Genomic DNA, 26,857 nt, shown 5'->3' with positions numbered 1-26,857 from the left:
CAAGTTTTATGAGTTTGAGCCCCACATGCTGACAGCACGGAGCCTATTTGGGATTCTCTCTCTTTCTCTCTCTCTCTGGGCCTCCCCCCATGTGCATACTCAGTCTCTCAAAATAAATAAATTAAAAAAAAAAAGAAATGTTTGTAATAACAAAATTGACAGTAGTTCAGCTGTTCTTCAATAATACATAGATAAATATTAGTATGTTCATACAATGGAATTCATGTTGAAGTGAGAATAATAATTACATCCAAAAAAGTACACTTGGATGAGTCTAAAAAAATATGCAGTGAAAAATAAGGGGCAGCAGAATACATGCAATATAACGCCATTATGATAAAGTTTGAAAATACACAATGCTGGAGAATATATTCTCTTCAGGGATACACACGTGTGATAAAGACTAGAAGGAAAAGCAAGGCTGTGAGGAAGGCCTTCAATCAAGAATGATTTTCTCAGTGGAAGGGAAAGGGATGGGAAGGGTCCCAGGGGATGCCAGAGGGAAAGAGTAATCTTTTTTCTTAAATGGGTTGATGGGATCTCAAGTCTTCTTTGTATTATTATCTAAAACCTGGAATATATGTTTTTATAAGTAGTATTTCTTATCTACCTGATAATTTGGTAAGAAAACCAGTACTAGTTGGAGGAGACAGTGATCTGGTAGAAGGTATTAGTGTACACTTGGGTTTGGAGAAAGGGAAGAAAGACACTTTTCTAAACTATGGAGAAGAATGGGAAGGGGGAAGGATGACTTTAATAACGGCGCTAAAATCATCGTTAGGACAGCCTGGGATCTACAAGAAGACTAAAGGTTGCTAACAATTGACTAGATTGTGTAGCAGTTTAACCATCTGCTTTTCTTGTTAAACTCTTGGAAATTCACAGGGGCTTTTGTTTGGTAGTGGACTTAATGTCCACACAGAGTTGAGATGACTCCTCATGTTTTGAAAACTCCACAGTTCCACCTGGAAGCAAAAGTAATGGGGGCGCCTGGGTGGCTCAGTCGGCTGAGCGTCCGACTTCGGCTCAGGTCATGATCTCACTGTTCGTGAGTTCGAGCCCCGCGTCGGGCTCTGTGCTGACTGCCAGCTCAGAGCCTGGAGCCTATTTCAGATTCTGTGTCTCCCTCTCTCTCTGCCCCTCCCCCACTCATGCTGTCTCTCTCTCTCAGAAATAAATAAAACATTTTAAAAAGTTTTTAAAAAAGCAAAAGTAATGGATTAAAAGTATTTGGATTAAAGCTCTTGAGAGATTTTTGCAGCTAGGTTTCCGAGGGCAGCCCTCAGAGGGTGTTTTGTTTTTGAAGCACCCACGCTCCCCCCGGCCCCCGTCATCTGTCCCCAGGTGGACAGTGGTACCTCATGGCTCCAAAGGCAGGCCTCCGCATGGGTTTCAGCAGCACGGACTTTTAGCATGTGCTTTCGACTCCTTTCCAGCGTGATATAGGTTCGCATGTTTTCCAGTGTAGTTTCCTCACTAGCAGTTGTAATTAAAAGGACTGGCTTGACCGAATGTGCTGTGGCGTGTGAGGAGTATTCCGTCACTGAGAATTTATGAACCTGCCTTTCTAGGCTGCCTCGGGGCCCGGGTGCTATTTTAAGCAAGTCAGCTTAACCTCTTTGAGCCTCCTTTGCAACATGATAGGATTGGCTAAGGTCTTACAGGACGTGCGAAGTCCATGACTTCATGATCGACGGTCCTATTTGGGGTATGGTTTCCAGATAGAACAGTGTAATTAAAGAAGAAAAAACAACCCCCCCCCCCACCAAATTATCTCGTTTGTGTGAGAAAGACTGACAGTTTCCTAGAGACAGGCATCTCCCCCATGGATTTCTAAAAAAGTTTTTTTTTAAGAGCTTTATACATAGGTTTTTTCAAAAGATTTTGTTTTTTCAAAGAGCAGCTTTAGGTTCACTGAACGGGAAAATGGAGCAGAAGGTGTAAATTCCCATATGTCCCCTAACCCCACACACGCATAGCCTCCCCCATTAGCAGCATCCTCTGCCAAATGACACCTTTGTTACAATCCGTCAACCTACTTTGACAAATCATTTGTCACAGTCGTTAGTTTACCTTAGGGTTCACTCTGGCTGTTGTACATTCTGTGGGTTTCCTTTGTGAATTAAAAAAAAATTGTTTAATGTTTATTTTTGAGAGAGAGAACGCGAGCAAGTGCAGGGGAGGGGCAGAGAGTGAGGGAGACACAGAATCTGAAGCAGGCTCCAGGCTCTGAGCTGTCAGCACAAAGCCTGATGTGGGTCTCGAACTCACAACTCGCAGGATCATGACCTGAGTCTTGGGAAATTTCAAGCACGCTTATGCAGCACCAGCAGCAGGGCAGTCCTTAGTCTTGTTACGTACAGCAGGGTGAGATCCCAGCCCAGGTCGGGGTACAGGTAGGTACCCAGTAAGGGTGTGCTGTGCGGTTTCCGTAGCCAAAAGTGCCTCGACACCAACCATTCAGTGTGGTTGCAGGCCTGGCACCAACCAAGAGCCACACAGAAGCTCAGCGCCCGCATCTCTCCAAGACCACCTCCCCCCCACCCCGCGTCATTCAAGTGCATGAAGTGTGAGGAGCACTGGTGTCTCCCCAGCCCCTTCCTTTCTCTCTGTCATCATAGCAACAGCCCTGCACTCTGGAGCTTGAAAATTGATCTCCAGGGCTTGAAATTAGAGTCTATGACGCCTTCTCTGCTGGGAGAGACTCGCTTGGGTTTTCTAACCTCTTCCTGAATTAAGTGTGGAGGGAATTCCCATGGCATTTCAGCTGCTGTCTCTTCAGAGCTGGTTTCTCTCTCCTGGGACTTGGCCGGAAAGGAGAGAGCTCGGCGTACCTCACATTTCTTAGCAGTGTTCGTTCCTCTTTTTTACTTTCTGGTGAATTTTTCATCTTTTTGACCACTTTGCTTTCCCTCTTCTGTGTCCTTTGTAAATAGGGTTGATGGAATTCTAATTTGCATCAGATACTTGGGCTCATAAATTAGCCGTAAAATGTTGCTTTTCTTCACTCTTCTTTTAGAAGTTTTTTAAATTTATTTTGAGAAAGAGAGAGAGGGAGAGGGAGAGAATCCCAAGCAGTCTCTGTGCTGTCAGCACAGAGCCGACTCAGGGCTCTATCTCATGAACTGTGACATCATGACCTGAACCAAAATCAAGAGTCAGATGCTCAACTGACTGAGCCACCCAGGCGCCCCTCTTCTTTACTGTTTTATCTCTTCCAGTGTGTTTTCAAATATGTTTCTGATTCATTTAAAAAGAGAGCTTGCTGTCTATTCAGATCTTATATTTCAAAATGAATTATAGCAGAGTTTTAAAGCACATAAAATGGTGTGTCCTTAGAAAAACGTTAATATCTGTATGCTCCATAGTTGGACAGAATGTTGATTTTATTACTTCTTAGATTTATAACTATTTAACCTTTACTGTGGAAAAGAACAGCCTTTATTTACTTTACCATAGTAGTAGGAAGTATCATAATTACTTTTATCCATGCTTGGAATCAGATAGGTAAATAGTAAAAATGCACAGATAAGAAATCCTAGAGCCAGATTGTAAGGAACACAACAAATGCCTAGTAATATTGAAATCTCTAATATTATTTTTTATTGTATTATTTATTATTTTTTATTGTTTATCCATTTAAAAAATTTTTACATTTATTTATATTTTGAGAGAGAGCATGAGTAGGGATGGAATAGAAATACAAAGAGACATAGAATCTGAAGCAGGCTCCAGACTCCAAGCTGTCAGCACAGAGCCTGACACGGGGCTCGAACCCACGAGCCACGAGATCATGACCTGAGCCAAAGTTGGATGATTAACCGACTGAGCCACCAAGGCGCCCTTATTGTTTATTCATTTTTAAAAGTCACATCACATAGAAAGGAGTGTGACCCTTTAAGCAGCTTACACCTGGTGTAACTTTGTGACATTCACTTACTGATGGAACCAGCTAGAAATATTTTATCAAAAAACATATGACTAAATATCATTTACTAATTTTAGTGAATACGCACAAAATCTGTTCACAGAATTTTGTCTTCGTCTTGATTTCCATTTCTGCTGATGAGTCACAAAATACCTCTGAATGCCCTCATTCAGCTTCTGTGTGATTGTAATAAGCTATTTTAATTCTGTAGTACGTGTTTTTAACCTCACAAATTACGAGTAGTAGTGTTGTCCATTTATACCATCAGTATTTGTTTAGATTTAGCACTATCTTTATCATTTATTTATCCTCTATTCTGTCTTCTCAGATCTTCCTTCTGGGTTAATTACCTTTCCCCTGGAAGTATGTCCTAGTTTAGGGAGGCTCCTCTACTGAAGGTCTTCTCTTGGTATTACCACTTTTTGTTTATCTAAAATGCCCCTAATTTAGCAAATAGAAAGTAGTGGTTATGCAAATCTAAGGTGTCAGATATTTTCTCTTTGCACTTTGAAGATTTTCTTCATTGTCACTTGGCTCCTAGTTCTGTGAAGTAGTTATCTGAGTAATTGCCAGTCTTTTTTTCTGGCTCATTTACAATTTCTCTGTGTCTTTGGTGTTCTGTGGTGTCATCATGTGTGTAGGTATGAAGTTTTAGAAAATTCACCTGACTTGGGATTTCTTGGTCTTCTTGAATCAAAGGATTCTTGTCTTTTACTAATTTTGGATGGTTTTTAAAAAGCACTGTTTCTTCAAATATTGTTTCTACCCATCTCCCTCTATTATTTCTTTTAAAACATTGGATCAAATGTATGTTGGACTGTGTCATTCTATCTTCCATACTTCTTAACTTTTTTCTATTTCTCACCTTTCTGTTTCTCTGTACTCTTTTCTGCATAGTTTTCAGATCTATCTTCCAGTTCACTAAGTCTCTCTTTAGTTATTTAAAAAAAATTTTTTTTTTAATATTTAGTATTTTGGAGAGAGAGAGAAAGAGAGAGCTAGAGAGAGAGAGAGAGTGGGGAGGGGCAGAGAGAGAGAGAGATAGGGAGAAAGAGAACCTAAAGCAGGCTCCAAGTTCCACACTGTCGGCACATAGCCCGACATGGGGCTCAAATTCATGAACTGTGAGATCATGACCTGAGCTGAAGTTGGATGCTTAACCGACTGAGTCACCCAGGTGCCCCACACACCTCATGTTCTGATAGACTGTTTGGATAAGCAAGAGGAAGGTGTTCTCGTGGGTCATGATAGCTGCTCAGCCCCCAGACTGTGCTGCAGTGAACAGTACCGTGTGCTCTGGGCCTTCATCAGGCCTGGGCCAGTACGTATCCCACCTCCCTGTATCTGAATTACATAGGTGGAGACACCTCAGCCACTTCCATGATCATGACAGCTGTCACAAGGATAAAGAATATGAAAGTTTTGGGGCGCCTGGGTGGCTTAGTCGGTTAGGCGTCCAACTTTCGCTTAGGTCATGATCTCACGGTTCGTGGGTTCGGGCCCCGCGTCGGGCTCTGTGCTGGCTGCCGGCTCAGAGCCTGGAGCCTGTTTCAGTGTGTGACTCCCTCTCTCTGACCCTCCCCTGCTCACACTCTCTCTCTCTCTCTCCTAGAAATAAATAAAAATATTTAAAAAAAAAAAAGAATATGAAAGTTTTGAGAGGAGGATAGGATGTTTTTGGCACATATCAGAACTTGGTTCTCAGACACCATTTCATTCCTTGATTCCTTGATTCCTTGATTTATTCCTTGATTCCTTGATTCATTCATTTAACAAATGTGTATTGAGCTCTGACTATATGTCATTCACTGTGCCAGGCACTGGGAAGTAGATCAACTGTCCTTGTCTTCAGGAAGCTCGCAGTGTAATGAGCAGGCAGTTAATTTCATTGAGGCATGCTAAGGGATATGACACGTAAGAAGCCTTGGGAGAGGCACTAACTCAACTTCAGAGCATTGAAGACGGAGGTGGTATCTATATTACATCCACAGGACCAGCAGGAGTAATCCAGGTGGAGAGCCAGGGAAGGGCATCCCAGGCAGAGGGACAAGAATGTGCAGAATCACTAAGCCAGAGGGGGTTTGGACTGGCCAGAGCGTAGTCAGGAGGGCGTGAGAGTGGAGCCAGGGAATAATGGGAGTCGAGCCTGGAGGGAGTCTGGGGCCTCAGTGTGGGTGGCTCTAAACTGGGATCCTTTGAACTCTCTTACCTGTGTAGTGAGTGATGCTCTCAGGGTTCTCATGTTCATTTCTCTTGAGAGCCCGCTCTTGCGAAAGAGAAGGAATGTGGGCTTGGGATTCAAGGCGGCTTATATTGAGATTCCCGCTCTTCCTCTGTCTGAGTGATCATGTAATTGATTTAGTTACTTTCTCTCAATTCTCTTTCTTGTGTGATAAATGAGTCAGAATGGACCAGACAGCTTCCTCAGACCTCCTCCGTTTCCGATATTCCGTGGTGTCATTTGAAAGTAGGAGAAAAAATGGCAGCATCTGCTTACACACAAGCTGACATGAAGGTAGTTCTCCCATTGATGAATATTTGCAGATATTACCCTGACAGTAGTTCTGGCAATTTCTGGCTCCCACTTAGCTGTTTTACTTCCAACTGTGAATTGTGCATATTCATAGTTGAGTGGATATTTGTTCAATGAATAAGTTCTTATATCTGAAACAAAGCATTAGCAGTATGGCTTTGATTGCTTTGCAACTAACCCAGCTTTTATTCTCTTTGTAGATGAGCTCTTTCTGGAACAGCACAACCTCTCTTTATCCTCCATGGAGCTCATGATGCAGAAAAGCACCGTGCACAGCACTGCACCCGTGGCCTTAACAGAAACTGCTCCAGGGTCCCAGCAAAGCCCTTCTCTCCAGGTCACATCATCTCCATCTGCCACTATTTTTGATACAGTCTTTTTTAACCCAGGAACACTGACCCAAAGCATGACAGATCACAGCATCTTTGTGGCCAATTATGCGTCGATGACGAGCAGCGAGGTGGTCAGAGATGACGATGAAATGGATAACTTTTTGCCGGAAACCCCCTGGGCCGCTTCGCGTGCGGTGTCTCCGCTACCGCCCCTCCCAGTCAGCCGGCCAGTGCTGACTCCATCTTTACCCATTATTTCTTCACAGGATGAGCAAATGACATCAGCCTGGCAGAACACAGCACACCCACCAACAGCGTATGCTGAGTCCTCCAGTCGTTTCAGTGCTTTTTGGCCAGCTTTTTCCACTTCCGAGGGCGTACTGCCAGGTCCCAGTAGGAATTTGGTGCTTTATCCTACTGACGCTTACGGGCACTCAGCAAGCAGGACTTTGCCGGAGTTCATGGCTTCAGGAACAGAGGATGCGGAAACGCTTCTTTCTAGCTCTCTGGCGGCACAGCCTCAGCTCTTAGGCAGTGGCGTCACGCCACAGGCTTTCCGTCCCTGGGACGAGGTCTCCCCACCTCCCGAGGACGTTCTGGCCACTGGCACGCACACATACCCTGATGTGGCCACGGCTCTGAGTGACAGTCTAGAAGAAACCATCTTCCCAAGGCCAGACCCCGCTGCCAGGGGGCCACAGACAGCCGGGGCTTGTAGCCGCCGCAGCACAAATTCGGCTTTGTTCTCCTCTCTTGCGTTTGTGTCCTTCTCTACTCAACTGGCCAAGGTTTCTTTTAACCCCTTTCTTCCCGGCAACGCCAGGGAAACGTCAGGATGGCCCGGCGAGTCAGTGGTCCCCCGTCCTGTGGACGACACTCATGTCCCGAGCCCGGTGGAGTCGTTCAGACCGTACACGTGGTGTGCGTCCTGCGCCGCAGCGTCGCCTCGGCACGCGGTGTCCGCGAGCCTCGTGGAGAAAGACGTGGGATCGGGGGATGGTGCCGAGACCCTGACCGTGACCACGCCCGGAGCGAGCAGCATCTCTCCGCCGAGCAGCACAGTAGTGGACTTCCCTGACTTTGAAGAAGATCCCCAGGACTTTAATACACTTTTCCCCTCCAGACCCGTCATTCCGCTTTCTTCTCCTTCCGTGGAAGTCTCTGGAGCGAGCGTCGGTCTGTCAGCCGAGGTGGGGATGAAGAGTGTTGGGGCCACACAAGTGCATCCTTCCCGTGGCCACCTCTCTGCACCAGTGTCACCGGATCCTGCTATGCTGGGTTCCTCCTCTGTCCCTGAAAGCCCAGGAACGCCATCCAGCGTGACAGCTGCGTTTCCCTCGCCCCTCGGCAGCGTGCTCCCGGACTCCTCTCTCTCGGGCACAGCGAACCAGAACACGCCGGCGCTCTCTCGCGGAGACCCGAGTCTTTTTATGTCTTATACTCAGGCACCGGCAGTGGAGCCTTCCCTCTTCCTCGACCCGGAGCCTGGCAGCTCTTCTGAACATGCCATTGGCCACAGTTTGGATTCTGCATCCAGTTTTTTCCCCACCCCGGCCCTGGGTCCCAGCAGCCCGGCGTCTTCATCGTCAGAAGCACTCGCCTCTCTGTCTGAGGGGGTATCGAGTGATGCGTCGGCCTTCATCTCTCAGGCGTTTTCGTCCTTGGTTGAGACACTCACGTTGTCTGACTCCGTCAGTTTGGAGGCCCCTCCGCTTGCCGTTTCCGTTCCTAATTCCATGAACTCGGAACTTTCGCAGCTCTGGCCAAGTTCAGACCTTCTTTCAAACACATTCGCTTTTCTTCCTGGCTACTCTGAAATGTCCCTACTCTCCAGCTTCCCTTCGGATTCTCGCAAGTTCTCTGAGGCATCCACGGTTTCACTGACCGGTCCCGAAGCTCGTCTTACCTCAGCCCTCACTGAAGCTACCTCCTATCTTGAGTGGTCACTCATCGCCCATGAGTCAGCGGTCACCACCCTGGAGCCTTCCATTTCTGAGCCCACCCTCGGCATTTTGACTCTTGGGACTCACTCCCTCTCACCTCTGACTGCTTTTCATACAACCCCCCTTTTAGCGGAGTCTTCCGTCTTTCCAACTCCGTCACCTTCCGGCGACGATGTCAGTGCTACGGACAATCACACACCTGTCTTACCCTCTTTCTCCAAAGTCATTCCCAGCACTATGCTTCTGGTCACTGATGTGTACCCATCGTCAGCCTCCTCGTTCGTTTCTGAGGCGAGCCCCTCACTTCTTTCTACAGAGCCGGTACCTGTGGGTCCATCATTCACACCCACAGACTCACCAGTGCTCGCCTCCGCTGACCCGGGCACACCCACCGCCGGTGCTGCCCCTGATTATACTGTTGACGGCAGCACCCTGAGCAGCAGAACCACGAGCCAGAACCCCCAGGAGAGCAGCTCTGCGCGCCCCCCGCCATCCCTTCAACCCATGCTCGCCTCCACTCCTGAGGCAGCGGTTCATACCCCAGCACTGGCCCCCACCAAGCCGCCATATGTGTGTGATATTACAGTTCCCGACGCCTATTTGATCACAACCGGTAAGGCCCTCTTCAAGTCCCTTCTCTTGGTTGGGGTGCCCTCTCTAAGGTGCTTATATGGAATGCTGAGACACAGCATCATGGGAAAGAGCGTGGGCTTTGGCCCAGAGAGTCCTGGGCAGTAACTCTCACTCCTTCGCCCTGTTCCTGTGAGTTCTCTGGACAGTTAATGAGTCTCTCTACACCCTCATTTCCTCAACTATTAAACAAGGATGATCATGGCACGTACTTTGTTGGGTCATTGTAAAGATTTAAATGTATCACTGCTTATATAATACTTAACCCAGTGCTTGGCACATAAGAAACACCCACAGAGCACTACCTGTTAGTAGTAGCAATGAGAAAAATAAAAAGATGTAAACGAGCCTTAGAAGCATTTGCCAGGAGCTTTGTCCGTGAAACTCATAACCCGGAGCCTGCGTAGTTGGTGTGGTGAAAACAAAAACCTTCATGTGCCGTTCGAGCAGTTAGTTGGGCAAATGTGTAAGGGCAACTGCTGTGATTTCTTCCCATTTTATTATTCTCTACCTTGGGGGGGGGGGGCACTTTGCATTTACCCGTTCCTGGAAATGTCATTTGGATCCTGAGAATCCAGAAAAGAAACAGGAGCATCTAAACGTCCTCTGATCTCGGTCACAGGCTTTCATCTCTGCCCCTTGTCCGCAGCCCGAGTGCCTAGCTGACAAGCCAGCTTCGCTCGCATCTGCCCAGCTGCTGCAGTCACACGGAATCGGAGCACATTTGATGTCATGTCTGTACACATCTGCGGCCTGCGTGGTTGGGCTCTCTGGCTTTTTCTTTTTGAGCGTGACAGGCTGCCTGTTAAGTCTTAATGACCTGTTCATATACCCTCAAATGTCATAGAGTGTTGGTGTGCAGCCTGGCTCTGGGAGTTGATTTTGATGGAGATGGAGCATAGAAATGAAGAAGAGGGAAGAAGATGGCAGGAGAAGTAGAGGAGGAATCGAGTGGAGGGACAAGGAAGGAGGAGAACAGGGACAGGGGAGGTGAGGAAGGAGGAATCACGCCTGTGAGGCGAGCCATGTATCCTCTACTTGACCTGGTGGTGACCCGTCCTCTGAGACGGTGGGAGTGGCTAAAGCCTTTGCTCTCCTAACTCTCTCCCTCCCCCAAATTAGGAAGTACTTGTGAATTCATGTGACAAATAATTATTGAGCACTCAGCATGTGTGAGGTGCCTTTAGAAGGTTTAAGGGACATCTAGATGAATGGCGCAGTTCTGACCTTCAAGGAGCTTAGATTCTAGTGGGGGTGGGGGGCAAATGAGCCGTGCTTTCTCGGTAGCTGTGATAAGGTTGAAGCAGAGTTCTAGAAGAGTGGCTCTGGGATGACGAGGGCTGGGTTTGGAAGGACATGAATTGGACTTACACACTCAAGAAGGCTGTCGTCTGGAGATGGAGGGAGTGAGCACAGATGGAGAGGTCAGACAGCCCAAGGATGTTCCACTTGGCTGCTTATTGGACTGTGCGGTGGGAGGGGGAGGTGATTATGCTAGGAAATGAGGTTGGGGCAGGTGGCAGACGTTTGTCTGTGGGATGACAGTAGTCCTGTTGAGAGAGAAGAGTTTCTCATAGACAGATACTTTTTCTTTCATTCTACAAAACTTTCACAGTAACTATGAAGTGGTCAGCTACAAGAAGCGCATTAAAAGAACTCCTGAAAGCTTCTTTATTTCTTGAATTCCATGACCTTTATTGATACTTATAGCTGTAATGTGTCCTTTCAAATTAAAAAATTTTTTAATGTTTACTTATTTTTGAGAGACAGAGCATGATTGGAGGAGGGGAAGAGAGAGAGGGAGACACAGAATCTGAAGCAGGCCCCAGGCTCCTCACTGTCAGCACAGAGCCCAGCACGGGGCTCAAACTCAGCACACTGCGAGATCATGACCTGAACTGAAGTCAGACGCTTAACCGACTGAGCCACCCAGGCGCCCCTCAAAATTTTCTACAAATAATGAGAAGCCATTTTAGAAGTATCTCGAAGAATATCAGATATATATAGCATGGATTAACTTTCTTTCTTTTTTTTTTAATATTTTTTATTTATTTCTAGGAGAGAGAGAGAGACAGCGTGAGCAGGGGAGGGTCAGAGAGAGAGGGAGGTGCAGATTCTGAAATAGGCTCCAGGCTCTGAGCTGTCAGCACAGAGCCTGACAGGGGGCTCTACCTCACAAATCGTGAGATCATGACTTGAGCTGAAGTCGGACACTTAACTGATTGAGTCACCCAGGTGCCCCTACATTGTATTTTTATTTATTCATTAAAATTGTTTTAAATGTTTATTTATTTTTGAGAGGCAGAGAGAGAGCACAAGCGACGGGAGTGGGTTAGAGAGAGAGGGAGACACAGAATCCAAAGCAGGTTCCAGGCTCTTGAGCTGTCAGCACAGATCCTGACGCGGGGCTCAAACCCACGAACCACGAGATCATGACTTGCACAGAAGTCAGACACTTAACTGAGTCACCAAGGCGCCCCTACGTTGTATTTTTAAGTGGAAATGGTGCTATCTTCTGCTGTCAGTGGCATCTTTGACCCATAGGAAGGATCACTTCATGTAGAATCTTCATTTAGATTTGGCCTTGGTTTCATTTTAGTAATTACTTATCAGAGAGAGAGGATTGGGATGAGTACTTGTCCTCTTAAAAGATTCTGTTTATGGAGTTCTCTAATAAAAGTAAGAGCACTCTGTTGATCCTTGGTGGACTCTTGGAGAGCATTTGCATGCATCATCTTTTTTAATTTTTTTATTAAAAAAATGAAAAAAAATTTTAAGTGTATTTATTTACTTTGAGAGCAAGCAGGGGAGGGGCAGACAGAGAACGAGAGAGAGAGAGAGTTTCCCAAGTAGACTCCGCGTTGTCAGTACAGAGCTCTATGAGGGGCTTTGAGCTGAAACCAAGAGCCAGATGCTTAACCGACTGTGCCACCCAGGTGCCCCTGACTGCATGTGTTTTTTAAGGAATGAGGCTATGCGGAAATTAGATATTCAGAGAAACTGTAAGATATTTGTTGCCGACGATCCTTTCCCCCCAAAGACTCTTATACTCATAACCTGATGTTACAGTTTTAGGTCTTACACAGATTAACTAGACAAGGCGGAGGTGATCGTGGTGGGCCGTGTGGACTGTTCACAGTAATACTCGGATGGTTCTCCCGAGTGATACCTTTAGCTGGGGCTACGTACCATGTGCGCTTCCTCGTGTCCTCTTTTGGGTTGATCTGTCACTGATTTTCCAGTCTGTCTCTACACTCCCTAAGTTTAGCTTTTGAGATCTTTCCTCCCTCCTTCCCTCCCTTCCTCCCTCCTTCCCCCTCTCCATTCCGCCATCCCTCTGTCCCTCCCTTCCTTCTTCCTTTCCCTTGCTTTTCCTTCCCACTCATTGTTGTCTTTGCCTTTAAAATCTGTGTTGCAGTCTAGTTCTGGAGCCCATGTAGGCCCAGCCAAGCTGGCCATTGGTGTGACCCAGCAAGGCAGTCAGGACGTCCGGATTTGTTGTCCTGGTCTCATGAATTAAAGAAGGCCCTCCCTGCTTTTACTAGCAAAGTTACTGATCAGTAGAGAAAACAATCAAATGTAACTTAAACGTTTGTTTCTTTCAAAGAATGAGAGATACAGCATGATTCTGTCTCCAGTTTTAAAAATTAAGAGTAGAGAAGAGGGAAACTGAATCATAACTCCACATGTATTTAGATTCTGCATTATGAGAAGTTAATGGAAGAGGAAAGAAAAAGTAAGAGAATGGGGAGCAGGACATGTTTACCAAACCCCAAGAAAGAGGCTTACTTATTACACATTTAGAAATAGAATTTCTTAGATGTGAAAGGAGAGTTAAATATAGCTAGGCTGTGTTATAAGAAATGTTTTATTTCCTACATAAAATTTTAATACATGGGAATTGTGAACATCTTTTCCTCTCCATTATTAGTGGTAAAAACCGTTCACTTCCTGGGTTAGGGTGGGTAGGAGACCTCATTTTATTCGAGGAAGAGGTCATCTAGTTTTGAGCAACATCTTAAGGCCTTTTAAAATATTCCTGCTGAGTGTTTTTAAAACTCTGTGTTTTACCATTAGGGACGTAGCCAAGAGAAAAACCTACTATTTGCCCAGTTGGAAATGAGAACTCTGTGTTCTTTGTTCCTTGATGGGGCCCCAACCACTGATCCCTGGTCTCCTCACCCGGGGCAGAGACGGTTGAGGGTTTTCGTAGCATGATGAGCACAGTTTACCTGGAAGCGTCAAGATCCACTGCTGTTCCTCTACTCTTTCCTAGTCTGGGCCTTATTTTAAAAAAATGATTTTGGGCGCTGCCGTCACAGTTTGGCTCAACACGGGCTCTCTGCCTTGGGGACCAGAAGGGTGATGCCCATGGTGCTCATAATGAAACTGATGTACGTTTGGTGGTTGGCTTTGCCTTGCAGTGCTGGCCCGGAGAGCCGTGCAGGAGTACATCATCACATCCATCAAAGAGGTGTTGAGGATCCACTTCAACCGTGCGGTGGAGCTCAAGGTGGGTCCCTGCTGTGCCGGAGCCCAGGTTAAAGGTGCATCTCCGTCCTAGTACCCTGTTTCCTCTCTCCCTCCTGCTGGTGAACGCCTGCTCGTCCTGTGGATAGCCGTTCAAACGTCCCTTTATCGGGGAAGCCCTGGTCCCCCATGAGGCCAGGTTTAGTCCAGTGGAGAGATGTGTTGGCAGAATTGGAAGAAAAAGTCTCTAAGACCAGAGCTGGGGATGATGACGTGATGCTCATGTGTCCCTCGATTTCCATAAAAGCACTTGGATTAGAATTCGAATTAGATTTCAGAGTGAGCGCATATGCATATATCTGTACCTTGAGGGAGATAGAGATAGATTTCCTACATTTTCCAGTGGACCCTGTGCGCATACCTCCTCTCCTGTGATGAGGTGAGAGAGCCAGGCCGTAGACCTGCACCATCCCGAACAGAGCCACGAGCCACATGTGGTTCCTGAGCACATGAAATTTGGGCTTGTCTGAATCGAGATGTGCTGTCAGTCCAAAATTCACACAGGATTTCAAAGACGAATGAAAAAAAGAAATGGAAACTATCTCAACCATAATTTTTTACGTTGACCACATGTTGAAACGTCGTTTCAAATATATTGGGTTCACTAAAATTAATTTCACCTGTTCTTTTTATGTTGTTTAATGTGGCTACTAGAAATTTTAAAATTGCATTTGTGGCTCATGGATTTCTTTTGGCCGGCACTGCTCAACAGAATAAGGGCTCCTTTATATGTGGATTAAATGTGACAACTTTGAATTTGACCTTGTTAAATACAACTTGGAATTCTCCATAACTCATTATTCGGTTCATATTATTGGCCCTTCTTCTTTCTCGCTGTCTTTGCTCTTATAATTTTATGCTGTTTTTGAGAAGGTCAGCAGGTCTGTAAAAGGGATAACTAACAAAATTTTGATGATCTTTGTAGCCCTCCCCCTTCATTTAAAGCTACCCATTTATTTTTCACCTTACCTACTCTGTTATTTTTCTGCTTTGTACACTTCCTTTAATTTTGAGTTACAGTACTCTCACATTTGATAATTATCGTCTTTTGTATTTTTAAATTTTCATAGGTTTATGAATTGTTTGCTGACTTCACTTTCCTGGTAACATCCGGGCCTTTCGTTTACACGGCAATATCAGTCATAAATGTCCTTATAAACAGTAAACTTGTACGTGACCAAACTCCTTTAATCCTGGCTGTGAAACCTTCCTTCCTTGTTCCAGACTCCAGGTTCCAAGTGCACACGGGTGAGAAAACTCAGCATGGTTGTTTTGATTTGTCAATAAAATGTCATTGTATTTTTTATGTTTTTAAAATATTGAGGAAGGATTAAAAAAATTTATTTAAAATTTAAATAAAAAACACCTTGTAATTATGGAAAATTTCCAGCAGATGCAGGCATACACAGAATAGTTGAATGAGCCTCCTTGTATTTATTATATGGCTTCAGCAAATTTCAACTCCTGAGTCAGTCTTGTTACACATCTGTATGCCCCCTTCTCACATTATTGTGATATGGTATCATGTCATCTCCCTCATAAATATTTCAGTCCATGCTTCTAAGAGATGAAGACCTTTTTTTTTTTTTTTTTTAAATTTCATCAGGTGCCTGGGTGGCTCAGCCAGTTAAGTGTCTGACTTTGGTGCAGGTCAAGATCTTGTGGTTCATGGCTTCAGGCCCTGCGTTGGGCTCTGTGCCGACAGCTCAGAGCCCTGCAGCCTGCTTCACTTTCTGTGTCTCTGTGTCTCTCCCACTCACGCTTTGTCTCTCTCTCTCTCTTTTAAAAATAAACATTAAAAATTTTTTAAAAAATTATATTTTTAAGTAATCTCCATGCCCAATGTGTGGCTTGAACTCACAACCCTGAGATCGAGAGTTGCGTGCTCCACTGACTGAGCCATCCAGGTGCCCTAAGAGATGAGGACTGTTAAATACACTCACACACACACATCCACGCTTGAAAGATTATTGATGTTTTCCCACTTTTGTTTCATTTATCCCCCACAGTGGTGTTTGTTTTTTTTGTTTTTTTTTTTTGAGGAGTTGAGAGTGTTTTAAAGCAATACCAGATACCCTGTCATTTCACCTGTAACTGTCAGATTTCACATTTCATATTTGGAATGTTTCAGTCAGTTGCATCAATCTGATGCTCACACTGTTATTTTTTTCCATTTTAAAATGATATGAGCTGCCTTCACATCATATATGTTCATTTGGTGCAGAGGCAGCTTTCTACGTTTCCACGCTACGATACCCATCAATAATCCTTCTTAGTACTTCATTCTGTGCTCTGGGTGTGTTAGTTGAGCTAGATAGTATTTTTCCCATCCTCATTCCTTAACACTAAAGCAACGCCTGGTTCGTGGGCCTGTGATTGCTTTCCTTCTCTCAGTACTTCAGTTTGTGCCTCAGAGTGTGGATACTGGCTTCTGCAACTTCACCCAGCGCATCGAAAAAGGCTTGATGATAGCTCTTTCAGAAGTGAGCAAACACCACCCGGGGACGCATAACCTCACTGTGCAGGTGAGAATAGCGCGGGACCAGAATAAGGTGCTTTGTTCTTCGAAGATGAACTAGTTTCGCATGTTTCATTTAGGCCACAATTAACTCTTATTGATTCCCTCTCTTAGAAGAGGTTCCATTCGCGTGAATCAAGGTTGATCTCTTTCCAGGGCCCTGAGTTTACATGGCGTGAATAGGCTAGGCATATTTGAAGATCACGGAGTAACAGGATAACTAGGGAGCTCAGATGTGGTGAGCTAGAGAGAGATGAGCATATGTTAGAAATTCTAGAATGTTCTAAGAAGGAACCGTATCAACCTGAATACCCAATGTGGGGAAAATGCCTAAATACACTGGTATTTCATGTCGTGGAAAACCACGAAATGCAGCACTTCTTTTTTCTCTAAAAACAGAGAATATAGCCACGAATTAAAGAACAGGCATTGGGGGCACCTGGGTGGCTCAGTTGGTTAAGTAGCCAACTTCAGCTCAGGTCGTGATCTTGTGGTCCGTGAGTTTGAGCCCTCCATCAGGCTCTGTGCTAACAGCTCAGAGCCTGGAGCCTGCTTTGAATTCTGTGTCTCCCTCTCTCTCTGTCCCTCCCCCACTCACACCCTGTCTCTTTCAAAAATAAGTAAACATTAAGAAAAAAAAGAACAGGTTTTGGTATGTATTATATGGAAACTGTTAGTGTTCTTATATTTCTTTTGATATTTTTCTCCATATTCTTTGTTCTCTCTTTCTATAACTTGAATATTTTTTAAAGTTTACTTACTTATTTTGAGAGAGTGTGTGTAAGTGGGAGAGGGGCAGAGAGAGGGAGAGAGAGAGAATCCCAAGCAGGCTCCACACTGTCAGCGCAGAGCCTGATGCAGGGCTCAATCTCACGAACTATGAGATCATGGCCTGAGCCAAACTTGGACGCCTAAAACTGAGCCACCCAGGCGCCCCTCTACAATTTATATTAAATAGATTTTGGTGTACCTGGATCTACCTTTTGTATTATTTTTTCTTATATATTCCATCTCTTTTTTAAATTCCCCATTTTTACACAATTTCTAATCTTTGTCCCCTGAAGCCATTAATTTCATCTTCAGCGGCATCCATCATATTTTTCAGTTTGTCTGCTGAATTTTCTTTCAGCCATCTGTTTTTGTTTTTGTTTTTGTTTTTTGGTTCTTTGCCCCATTTCCATTGTGGCTTCTCCTGCAAAGATGCAGGATTCTCTTGAATGAAGATGCACTATCACCTGGAAAAGTCTATGGGGACATTAGTGAGACTTTGTTAGAAGTTGCCTTCTGGTTCCCATGTTGTCTCCGTTTTCTCTGAGGTTCTTGTTCTGTGTTGATCTCGGTCCTTCGTGCTTGTGCTCCTAGTTTGCTGTAAATATTTGGAGACCGTGAGATGGTCGCCATTAGGAGTGAAGAAGCAGGTTGTTAATTTTGGCCGCTCTCCTCTTGGGCTGTGGTGTCTTTGTCTGTATCCGCCCTGCCTCCTGATGGGAGACTTCGCTGCAGCACCGGGCCCGGGGCAGAGAATGCCGGCGCAGATGGTGGGGCGGACTGGGACCCCCGGCCCCTGTAGCATATGGATTCGTGGGGATGGAGCGCTTCAGTGTAATTTTCACCGCAGATCTGCCGCTTTTTTCATTTTCTCTCCTTTTCTGTCTCTTGTGTGCGTGGGGGTTATCTCAGTCTCTACCCACCTTCTTGTTTAGGGTCCAGGCCCACAGCACTTAAGCTTGCGCTGACGGGGAGATCCTTTCTGCTCAGGGAGCGGTTTTTTGGGCTGGTCAGGGTGAAGATGTGGCTGCTGTGTGGCAGGTAGAAAGGAAAGAAGAGGGAGAAAGTCAACTCGACTCATTGGCACAGGGGCTTTGATTAATTGTACTGATTGTCTCCTCTGGTGACCGTTCCCGCAGAGCTCTCCTGGGACAGCCAGCTCTTGGCTCCTGTGCTCCAGGCCTGGCTGTGATTTGGGCCTCAGCTCCCTCAGTTCTGGTTTATGTCATTATGATCCCATCCTCTCTCCGTCTTCCAGAAAATTGACAGAATCTCTGATTTTCCTCCATTCCCAGAGCTGTTGTGGATTTACTCTCCTTTGTTCAGCTTTCTTGTTATTTCAGTGGGATTTGGGGTGGGAGGCAGAGGGAGGGACTCTGTAAATACTTGTGTTCAGTTCACCACTTAATGTAAAAAACATTTTCAGTAAACAGAACTTTAAGTATTGCAGACGGGAACCCGGTGGTGAAGCCAGTTTGTTCCTTTGAAAGTATTACCTCCTTTAAAAAAAAAAAAAAAAAAAAGAAAAAGAAAATCGGTGAGAGAAATGGTGGGGGAGAAATCACAGGCTGTTAGCTGAATGTTTTGCTTCCTTTTGGAAGCTTATCGCACCTTCCTCCTTTCAGATCCTGAATATCACCATGGGTGCTTCGAGGCCACCTCCTCGGCGGGGCCCGGTGAATATCATCTTTGCGGTCAAAGGCACGCAGGGCTTTCTGAATGGGACGGAAGTGAGCCAGCTGCTCAGGAACTTGAGCATGGTGGAGTTCAGTTTCTACCTGGGGTACCCAGTGCTCCAGATTGCCGAACGTGAGTACTCCTGGCACGTGAAGCCCTGAGGATGTGACCATGGGTATTTTCAGTGCTGGACCTTTTTTTTTTTTTTTTTTTTAAATTTAAAGTATTTGGCTGAAATCCAGACTATAAATCAGATAAATTTGGAGCCTCTCAGAGTTAAGGCAGGGTGGGCCTCCGGAGCCCCCCTCACCCACGGGCCTTGGTATGATACTGTCTTTTGAGAGTGACTGGCGCTGTTAAAGCCAACGCCAGTTCTGGAAAAGGTAAAGCCCAGAGGCACGGAGAGCAGACCTGTGGTTGCCAGGGGTGATGGGTGGGAGGAAAGCTCGACAGCAAGAGAGTAACAGAAGGCAGTTTTGGGGGGCTGATGAGGCTGTTCTGTTCTGTGTCTTTATGGGGTGATTATGGAAGTTTGTGCATTTGTCCAAAGCCATAAGTCTGTATCCTAAAAAAGAGTAAATCTTACTGCCTGTACATGTAAAGCTGAAAATAAATAAATAAACAAAAGCAAACAAAACCTTTCTTCCTGGCTGACGCAATTAGATTCACGGAGCAAATGGAGTGGAGGTGGGGAAAACATTTATGACTTCAAAAAACAGTAGATTCCAGAGTTGAAGTCAGGCAGAAGGACACATCAAATTCTTTTTCAAAATGGAACAGCCAAATGGTCTAATGACTTTTATGTGTTTCAGTGTGCTGTTAATTAAATTAGAAAGAATAACTTGTCGACGGCGAGAGCAGGCAGGGATGGAATTGTTCTTTTCAAAGAGCACCTTTCAGTTCCGTGCAGTGCAGGGAGGGATAAAATAATGTGTGCTGGACAGCCGGGGTGCCCAGGGACTGTCCCAGGCAAGCCAGGACATAGGGTCACTTTACCCTGAGTCATTGCTGGGAAAGCCTAGGGCCCTGGGGAACTCGGTTTGAGAAACCATTGCTCTGGAACAGTGCGATTTCAAGGGGACCTTGTGGGCGGGCTCTCTGTGTGAAGCAGTGTCTACAATGTCACTGAAACAAGCCTTGTATTTCCTTCTCTCCGTCTTTCTCCTGGGACTCTTGTGCTCAGAAATTGCGTATTGTCTGTGCCTTCACACCAGTCTGGCATTTTGTTCTTCCATATTTTGCGCTCGGTAGTATAGGAAAGGCGCTGTGCTGTGACTTACCGGGTATTCCCCACACTTACCTTTCTGTTGCTTGCAAACCTGCTTTTTACAGATTTCCCTCCTTTCCTTTTTATAGCCTTCCAGTACCCACAGCTCAACTTATCCCAGCTGTTGAAGTCCTCTTGGGTGAGAACAGGTATGTTTAACTTACATAATGTTTTGGAAACTGTAAGAATAAAAAAAGTCTCTGCAGGCATATTGAGCGTGATCCTGCCTTTCTTGTTTCTGAGTCCTGAATTCAGGGCATAATGTACCTTAAATTCTTGGCAAAGAATGAATGAGAAAGGAATTCGGATTCAGCTGTGGGAATGCGTCCCACTGAGTTATGGCACAAAAAGAATTGGCGTTCTTTAAAATTCATACGTCAGGTCCAGGGGAAAGTCTAACAAGAATCGACCGTCTTCTGATCCAGAACAGGATGGGGTTCCAAAGCAAGGATCTCTTTTTTTTCTAAAAAGCCTTATTTGTTTGGTTTTATGAGGATAAAAAAGGTAGCTTGGTGAGCAAGTAAGAAGCTTTTTTTGTTTTGTTTTTTTTAAGAAGCTTTTTTAAAAGTTGTGTGGGCCTGGGGCAGATATTTATAGTTGTGGCATTGCAGATAAAGGCTTTCTAACTGGGTAATCAAAGTGTAAGATATAGTTACACCCTCACTGTACGGTCCTCGTATGGGCGGCACAGCAAGTAACTGGTGATGGGGAGGAAGTGTGTGCTGTGGTCACGGTCACCACTTATGGGTTCTCAATACCTATAGGTGCGCCTCGCTTCACATACAGCAGCCCACGTAGAGGCTCTACCTCTTCAATATTACAGTGGTGCCATTTTCCAGATACTTTTCTTTATATTATTCTTTTAGAGAGACAGAGAGCAAGTATGGGAGGCACAGAGAGAAAGAGAGACACAGAATCCAAAGTAGGCTCTAGGCTTTGAGCCGTCCGTCAGCACAGAGCCCAGCACAGGGCTCGAACCCACAAACCGTGGGATCATGACCTGAGCCCAAGTCAGACATTTAACCGACTGAGCCACCCAGGCGCCCCTGCAGATAATCTTCATAGCACTAAGGGACTTGTCTGTGGTCCTGTCTTAGAGCAGATCTGAGCCAGTTCTGCCTGAACAGCATATGCGTTTTTCTCCTATAATAGCTTACAAGCCTGTTATCTGTTCGATAATCTTGTTTACAGAAGATGGTTTAAGACAGGCACCCTTATCTCGGGTCAGTTTAGGCTAAGTCTTGAGTCAAGATAACAGATGGACTCGGACCGTTTCCAGAAATTTCGAAATAAGTGCAGATAACGTGTTTGATCTTGTGTGGGAGTTCTTTGCTCCAAAGCTCTTACTCTGCTGAGTGTCTGGGACTTGTAGCCACCAGGCCACCAGTCCTTATAGCACTTGGAGCTTGGAACTGTAAGCAAGACCTCTGAGCAGCACTTCCCGGTGCCCCATGGCCCTGTTCATGTTCACTTTTTCTCCTCTTAGTGTCTCCTCTCTAGGGACTGGCACTCTAGCAATCCTCTGTTCACTTCTCCTGTGCACACACCCATTTTTCCTCCTCTGCTGACTTGTTTTGTAAATGTAGTTCTCCTGGGCGTCGTGGAGAAGCAACTCCAGAATGAAGTGTTTCAGGCTGAGATGGAACGCAAACTGGCCCAGCTGCTTAGCGAGGTGTCCACCCGGAGGCGGATGTGGAGAAGGGCCACCATTGCCGCGGGGAACAGCATCGTGCAGGTACTCTGAGAAGGCTAAGGGGAGAGGGGAGGCGGGAGAGAGAGTTGTCTAGAAACACGCTGTATTTTCATGCAAATGGAAAGTGCCCGTGAGAAAATTCTAATTTAGACTGGTGGCTATATCGGGTAGCAGCTGAACGTGGTAGCATTTCACTTCAACTAGAGTCTAGACAAAAAGACCCCGTGGGGAGCACAGCAAAGGAATTGTGTCACTGGGTTGCCCAGCCATCAGGTGACCTTATTTTTCAGAGTAGGTTTTTAATTACCAAAAATGTCCATTTTATGCAGCATCCGGCTGGAAGAGACCTGAAGCAACTGAGAGAGGAGAATTCTGTCCTCTCTCTTCCAGCACTTCCTCCTTCCTGCCTCCTGTCAACCATGGTGGCTTCATATTACCCAGTGGTTTTCACTTTTTATTTTTTAAATTGAAGTAACATTGATCGATACCATCATATTAGTTGCAGGTATGCAAGATAATGATTTGATATTTGCACATGCTGTAACGTGACCACCACATTAAGTCTAGTTACCTGCCATCTGTCACCATACATCTCAATTTGTAAACTAGCAGAAAGGTTACGAGTGACAGAACCGGATATGACCCATTAAGAAATGCACATCCTCACAGAGAGTCGGAGGTTGGGCTATAATTTATCCCCAACTCAATGTGAATTATGTTCTTTTTGGATTTTTTTTTTCTTTATCGACTGCTGACTTACAGAACTAGCAGACTGGGATGTGTGGAGCCGCGGTATTGCAGAGACAGGAAAGCAGGGTGAGACCCGGAAGTGCAGGGGCAGAGAGGTGGGTGGTTTGGAGGCATCAGAGAGGAAGGTGCACAGCGGGACCTGGTGGAGGGGCAGCTGGGGGTTGCCTTGAGCTGGCATCTTTGTCCTGTGAGACCCGGAAGTGCAGGGGCAGAGAGGTGGGTGGTTTGGAGGCATCAGAGAGGAAGGTGCACAACGGGACCTGGTGGAGGGGCAGCTGGGGGTTGCCTTGAGCTGGCATCTTTGTCCTGTGACCCTCTTAGCAAGATTTCCCCATAAACACTGTTCTTGATTCCCTTCCCCAGAGTAGTTTCCTTGCCAGGTGTAGTAGAATATAGAGACAGTTTTAAGAACTAATAAAAAATTGAGAGTAACATTAAATAAGCAGAAAATAAAGAAAAAATTAAAATGACGTGTAAAAAACCTTGCCTTAATTAGCAGCCCTGGCTTCATGGAGCTCAAGGTCTTGTTTGAGCCTCATTTATGCACATAAAACAGTTAAAGAGCACTGTCCCAGACTCCGGGTCTGGAGTTCTCTCTTGTCCAGCAAGAGAGCCGACTCAGGATTAGAATGCGAGAGAGGCTAATACCTGGGAGGAGGAGACAAGAGCCCCAAGTAAGGATTCTTGCTCGGTTTTTTTGTTTGTTTGTTTGTTTTTTGTTTTTTTTTTTTAAGGATCAGAAGGCTTACAAACATGATGGGTGTGCAGACTATGAAACTGTGAACATTAACTCCTGGGTGTGAGGGAAAGGGGCTTTGAATATAGGAGATGTTAGGGGTTTGGGTCAGTACAAAACAAAATCCTGGTGCTGGGCAGATGATTGTTTACTGCTGGCTTGAGGCTACCGTCTGTTTATTTTAGCTAGTTTAGCTAGCCTAGGGGACCAGACGGAAAGAGCATGCTAAGTCAGGGTCAACAAGGCACTTTCTTTGGCTAATTAGCTCCTCTCTGGGCAACTTCGCCCTGCTGTGGTCTATAGCCCTTCTTACCTGTTTATCTAATTTGGTCCTTCCTTCCTGTGAAAGCAGCTTTCTGCTAGTGTACTAAATGGGGGGGGGGGGAGGCCTTTCTGTCCTGAATACCTAATCTTGTTTACCTCCTTTTGGATGCTTTCATCCTGAGGCTTCTTGTTCCAATATGCTTTGTAAACCCACGTGTGCAAGCTCAGGGAATTCCTAAACTTATTCGCCACAGAGCACCACAGAGCTGCATAAGGAGGTGCTACTTTAGTTGTGCAAGTTCCCTAAGGTAGGAATATGAGATTTGTGGGAGTTAGCCAAGCCACCCCAGGCCAGTGGTGCCATCTGACGGATTACATAGAGACCTGTCCTACATCTCTTACCCCTAAGGGTGACCCAGTGTGAAGATGTGCGGACAACGATTCATGTACAGCAGTGCAGGACTCTTCAGCAGAATATAATCTGCGAAAGTGAAAGTATTCAAACAACCTAAATGTCCTGCTGCTGGAGAACGAATAAATAAATTACAGTGAATCTTTTTATGTTGGAATGTTGCGTAGCCATTGTCATTTTTTAAACATGATTGAGTGATATAGAGAGATGCCCAAGTGAAGAGAGACTACCAAAGAATGTATGTACTGTCATCCAAGTATTAATGTAAAACCTATGCGAAAAAAATAATGGCAATATGCCAGAATGTCGCCAGTGGTTTTCCTTGGTTGATTGAATTTCAGGTGATTTTCATTTTATTCTTTATATTTTTTGTGTGTTTTTCAAAAGTTCAGCAGTGAGCATATAATTTGTAGCGTAAACATGTGATTTTAATCAGAAAATAATTTAAAAAATGAAATTGAAAATGTGGCCCTAAATGCTGACTCCATTGTACTGTGATGGTATAGATTCCAGATATGGGTCTCGTATGTCATCTAGAAAGGATGCTACAATTAGATTTTACTGACGGTTGCTTTCAGATTGGACAGGTTTGTAGAATCTTTAATTATATACCCAAGTATATGGGAACCTGGTTTCTGTAAGAAAGAACCATTCCGAAATGTATCAGAACTTTTCAGTATAATAAACAGGCACACAAGTGGATATAATCTCCTTGTGTTTCAGTTGCCTTTTGATAGTCTTCCATTTGAAAGGCTAGTAAAAATTAATCACTGCAGCCCAGTTTGGGGAAGGAGGAGGTGGGTAGGGAATAGCAGTGGTCAGGGAATTAGTCTAGAAATAGCAAACAAAGGGCAGGCTAGATGAGCCCTTCTCAGGATGGAGAGGTATAAAGAACAGATTCTTCAGGGATGAGAGTTTGGACCTGTGTTGTTAAGGAGCTTTGTAAATAATCTGAAAGAAGGCATTCACAGTGAAATCATGAAATTGTTGGTTTGCCAAAAGTTTCCAGGAGTGAAGGAGGAGTCCAGCAGCCATGTCCAGAACGTGGGGCAGTATTACAATTCTGCACACGTGGCTGGCAAAGTAGCAGCTGCATTTTGCCAGTGGCAAATGTAGATCCCACACATTCAGATTGCCTGTACAAAACAGAGGGCTTGGACTCATTGTTGATATTTCCCCAGAACATCAGTCCTGCAGTTTTCCGGAGTTTATAGGGGCAGCAAAATTGTTGCATATTATTAAGAGAAACAGCAACAAAATAGAAAGGTATATTTATATAAAACTGATACAGGAGGTTCAGAAATTCTGAAGTCCTAATGTGAAAGAACTACCTATCCCACCTGAGAGAGATCAATTTTGGGACAGATTTCATAGGTACTGTTTGACCTAGGAGATTGTGAATTTAATGCATAGCTTTCTAGCTTGATTGAGATATACTTGATATATGACACGTATAGGTTTAAAGTGTACAGTGTGATGATTTTATATATGTATATACTGCAAAATGAGTACCACAATAAGATTAGTTAATACATTCATTACATACATAGTTCCCTTTTTTGTGTATGTGGTGAGAACCTTTAAGATCTATACTCTCCGCAACTTTTAAATATATAATACGGTATCGTTAACTATGGTCACTGTGCTGTGCATTGGACCCCTGGAGCTTATTCATCTTATAGCTGAAACTTTGTACCCTTTGTCCACCATTTCTCCCACCCCCTGCCCCTGGCAACTACCACCTACTCTCTATTCTTAGGACTTTGGCTTTTTTAGATTCCACATGTAAGTGAGATCATACAGTATTTGTCTTTCTCTGTCTGACTTATTTTGCTTTGCATAATGCCCTTGAGGTCCATCCGTGTTGCAAATGGGAGTATTTCCTTCTTTCTCATAACCGAATAATATTCCGTGTGTGTGTGTGTGTGTGTGTGTGAGAGAGAGAGAGAGAGAGAGAGAGAGAGAGAGGGAGGGAGAGAGGGAGAGAGAGAGAGTGTCATATCACATCTTCTTTATCCATTCATCCAGAGATGGACACTTAGGTCTCTTCCATGTCTTGGCCATCGTAAATAATGCTGCAGTGAACAGGGGGGTTCAGATATCTTTTCAAGATAATGGATTTCATTTCCTTTGGCTGTGTACCCAGAGGTGGGATTCCTGGATCATAGTATAGTTCCATTTTAAATATTTTGAGGAAACTGCATACTGTTTTTCACAATGGCTGCACTATTGTACTTCCCACCAACCATGCATAATGGTCCCCTTTCCTCTACTTTCTTATCAGCACTCATCTATTGTCTTTTTGATAATAGCCATTCTAACAGGTGTGAGGTGATATCTCATTGTGGTTTTGATTTGCATTTCTCTGATGATTAGTGATCTTGACCTTTTCATATAACTGTTGGCCATTTGTATATCTGTTTTGGAAAAATGTCTGTTCAGATCTTATGCCCATTTAAAAAAATTATTTTATGTTTTTTATTTATTTCTGAGAGAGAGAGAGAACAGCACAAACAGGGGAGGGTCAGAGAGAGAGGGAGACACAGAATCTGAAACAGGCTCCAGGCTCTGAGCTAGCTGTCAGCACAGAGCCTGACGTGGGGCTCGAACCCACGAACCGTGAGATCATGACCTGAGCCGAAGTCGGACGCTCAACCAACTGAGCCGCCCAGGCGCCCCTTATGCCCATTTTTAAATCAAAGAGGTTTATGTTTTTTGGGGGTTTTTTTGGTCTTTTTTTTTTTTTTTTGCTACTGAATTGTGTGAGTTCCTTCTATATTTGGATATTAACCCCTTATCAGATATGATTTGTGCGTAATTTCTCCCATTCTGTAGATTGCCTTTTCATTTTGTTGAATCTTTTTTTTTTTTTTTTT

The 26,857-nt window shown here is 44.9% G+C and overlaps 1 protein-coding gene across 1 annotated transcript in view; it reads left to right on the top strand.

The window, feature by feature from the left end:
- Nucleotides 1-6,713: 6,713 nt before the first annotated feature.
- The window catches only part of KIAA1549 (KIAA1549 ortholog), a 93,446-nt gene continuing 73,302 nt past the window's right edge, over nucleotides 6,714-26,857 (top strand). The window contains exons 1-7 of the mRNA XM_039234022.1: nucleotides 6,714-9,349; nucleotides 13,791-13,879; nucleotides 14,967-15,144; nucleotides 16,291-16,421; nucleotides 18,808-18,991; nucleotides 20,216-20,275; nucleotides 21,713-21,861. Coding sequence (XP_039089953.1) covers nucleotides 6,715-9,349; nucleotides 13,791-13,879; nucleotides 14,967-15,144; nucleotides 16,291-16,421; nucleotides 18,808-18,991; nucleotides 20,216-20,275; nucleotides 21,713-21,861 — 3,426 coding nt within the window. The 5' untranslated portion in view covers nucleotide 6,714. The remainder of the gene's footprint in view (nucleotides 9,350-13,790; nucleotides 13,880-14,966; nucleotides 15,145-16,290; nucleotides 16,422-18,807; nucleotides 18,992-20,215; nucleotides 20,276-21,712; nucleotides 21,862-26,857) is intronic.

Source organism: Hyaena hyaena, unplaced genomic scaffold (genome assembly GCF_003009895.1).
Source record: "Hyaena hyaena isolate Hyena2069 unplaced genomic scaffold, ASM300989v1 scaffold_82, whole genome shotgun sequence".
Classification (NCBI taxonomy): domain Eukaryota; kingdom Metazoa; phylum Chordata; class Mammalia; order Carnivora; family Hyaenidae; genus Hyaena; species Hyaena hyaena.
The sequence above is the reverse complement of the archived record's forward strand: the minus strand, read 5'-3'. Positions and strand labels throughout refer to the sequence as shown.